This window comes from Physeter macrocephalus, chromosome 21 (assembly GCF_002837175.3).
Source record: "Physeter macrocephalus isolate SW-GA chromosome 21, ASM283717v5, whole genome shotgun sequence".
NCBI classification, from domain to species: Eukaryota; Metazoa; Chordata; class Mammalia; order Artiodactyla; family Physeteridae; genus Physeter; species Physeter macrocephalus.
In genome coordinates this window covers 106,183,513-106,185,941 of record NC_041234.1, presented here as the reverse complement: position 1 = coordinate 106,185,941, position 2,429 = coordinate 106,183,513, and the positions used below count along the sequence as shown (strand labels likewise).

Below are 2,429 nucleotides of genomic sequence, written 5' to 3'. Positions count from 1 at the left end.
ATTCAGATTTTGCCTCTGACTTTAAGACTTTGACCTGTTACATACGAAATGCAAGTTAATGATGTTTCCACTATTCCTGGTAATAAAAACATTCTCATACAAAATGAGGGTAATGTACCTCCAGCTCCACGTACAGCCCTACAAACCAGTGCACAAGTTTACCTGTTCAAATGAAGAGAGAGAGTCAATGAAGTGAAAAAGCACTGTAGTGATTGATTCTTCTTTGCCCTGTTCTGGAAAAATCACCCAAATTAGAAATGAGGAAGAGTCAACTGAGTGTCATCCTATAAGTCCATTTTTTTATCTGACCCTACTAGGAAACTTAACTTTTCCCAGACATGGGTGAAGTAGCAGCACCGGTGATTTAACGGGTTGGCATGGAGAGAAACGGTAAGGAGCAACATTTTTGGCTTTTCTGCCCATTGAAGAAAGTTATAATTTTATTGTCCTGCAGTCTCTCGACCTGCTTTCTACCTAGAAAAACAAGAGCAGTTCTGCACTCCCTTCTCCTCCGCTGAACAATCAAGGCTCCATAAATGTAAATGCTTTTTTCTGAACCACCTGTCATTGTGATGGTTCTCTGAATAATGGATTAAATAAAACTTTGACAGGTGTTCACCAACAAATGTGCAGGATTCATGATTTGTAGAAATTAGGTATTGTGCTTTCAAGCGGCTTTTTGGAAGCAAGGAACTCTTTCCCCAAAGCCTCCGAGCTAGTTTCTCCTTAACATCGCCTTGGCCAAAATCAGATCGAGATCCATTTCCGAAGGGGCACGGAACTGACTGGTTTGGAAGAGTCAGCATCCGGGACTGAATGATCACCAGTGGGGTCTCCATCACCAGGACCACCACAGGGCGATCTTTTCTGTTGGATAATGCGAGACTCAACATCAGCCACAGCGTGGCAGGGGACATACCTTCTGAGCAAGTCATGGACCCCACTTACTGGACCTGGGAGGGAGAGGTGCCATATTCATTGAGACTCAATTTCTTTTTGAACAGCGTCTGACATTTATTGAAAACAAGGAAAAGACGTTTGTCCAGGTAGTGTAGAAGAGCTGGGCAGAGTGCAGGGGTTACTGTGTGGAACAAAAGGCACACATCAGAGACACAGCTGCACATCCAGAAGAGAACTGGATTCTGGGCGAAACGAACAGGTCCACAGGAGACAACGAGTGACTCGATTTGGCTGCCAGGCACCCCTGGGACCTGGCGGCCACCTGGCAGGAGCAGATGTCTCTGGGAGGAGGGAGGGACTGGGTCCCGCCGAAGGTGAAAGGCTGGCCGGCCCCTCCAGGGCGGTGGCGAGCTGTTGGAAGCATTGTCCAGAGGCTGTGCCCAGCTCAGACACCTCCCGGGCGAGTCCAGACCGCTGAAGGCTGCAGGCTGTCGGCGGGATGCGGTGGATGGCGGTGGCGGTGGCGGTGGCGGTGGCGGTGGCGGCGGTGGCGGCGGCGGCGGCAGCGCAGGTCTCTGGGCACCTGCATGCGGGCCTGGGAGTCTGGCAGCGGCCGGGCTGAGGGTGGTCTGTCCGCTGTGTAACAGGAGCCCGGCTTGCAGCTGGAGCGCACGACCGAGTCCGAGTGTGCAGGGGAGGGGCCGGGCTGGCCCGAGAGGGCGGCGGCCGCTCCAGAGCCAGGCCCGGCGGCGGCAGCAGCAGCGGGAACCTGGAGCGCTATTCCTGGAACAAAGGCAAGCACTACGCGGGAGGGGGCACGAGCGCGGGGGAGATCGCGGCGACCCGAAGGTGAGGGCTGGGGGAGGCGCGGCGGGAGGACGCCGCCTGTGGCGATCTGGGCGGCGGCGACTGGCGCGGCGGACCCTCCCCCGAGCACCCGCCCCCAGGCCCGAGGGGCTCCCGGCCTAGAAGTCCTCGTCCTCCACCCATCCAAAGACCCGCTTCATCTCGGCCAGGAAGCCCCGGTAATCGTTGAGGAGGGGGCTCTGCTTCCTGATGTACGGGATCACCCACTGCAGGGCGGGCCCGGTCAGGCGGGTGATGAGGAACGTCACCTTCAGGGCATCGTTGGTGAACAGGCTCTCGTCCACTAGCATGTAGGCGCCCGTCTGCACGATAAACTCCGGGAGCCGGTCGGTGTCGCCGTCAAACGTCTCGGGGAAGGGGATCGGGTTTCTCCACCGACGCGTCTGGGGCCGAATGGGCAGGGCCAGGAGGGCCTTGATCAGCTGCACTCGGCCGTCCATCGCGCCTCGCTCGCTTCGCTGGGCTCCACAGGGATCGGTCTACGAGGAGGCGTGGCGGGAAGTGCGTGTGTGCGGAGGCGGGCCTGGTCCCGGGGCGGGCGGGGCCGTGGGCGGGGCCATGGGCGGTACCTGGCGCGGCGGGGCTCCGCCTACGTGGCCTGGCATTTGCTAGTGCGCAGGCGCGACACTGGGGGGCCGAGTTGGGCGGGGCGGGAGTAGAGG

At 58.0% G+C, this 2,429-nt stretch overlaps 1 protein-coding gene across 1 annotated transcript; it reads right to left on the bottom strand.

Annotated features, from left to right (window-relative positions):
- Window positions 1–1,345: 1,345 nt before the first annotated feature.
- Window positions 1,346–1,861, bottom strand: LOC129391711 (CAAX box protein 1-like; the record flags this gene model as incomplete). The annotated part of the gene is made up of 1 exon (XM_055081609.1): window positions 1,346–1,861. A coding segment is annotated over one exon (516 nt), but the record flags the coding sequence as incomplete, so codon positions are not given.
- Window positions 1,862–2,429: the final 568 nt, after the last annotated feature.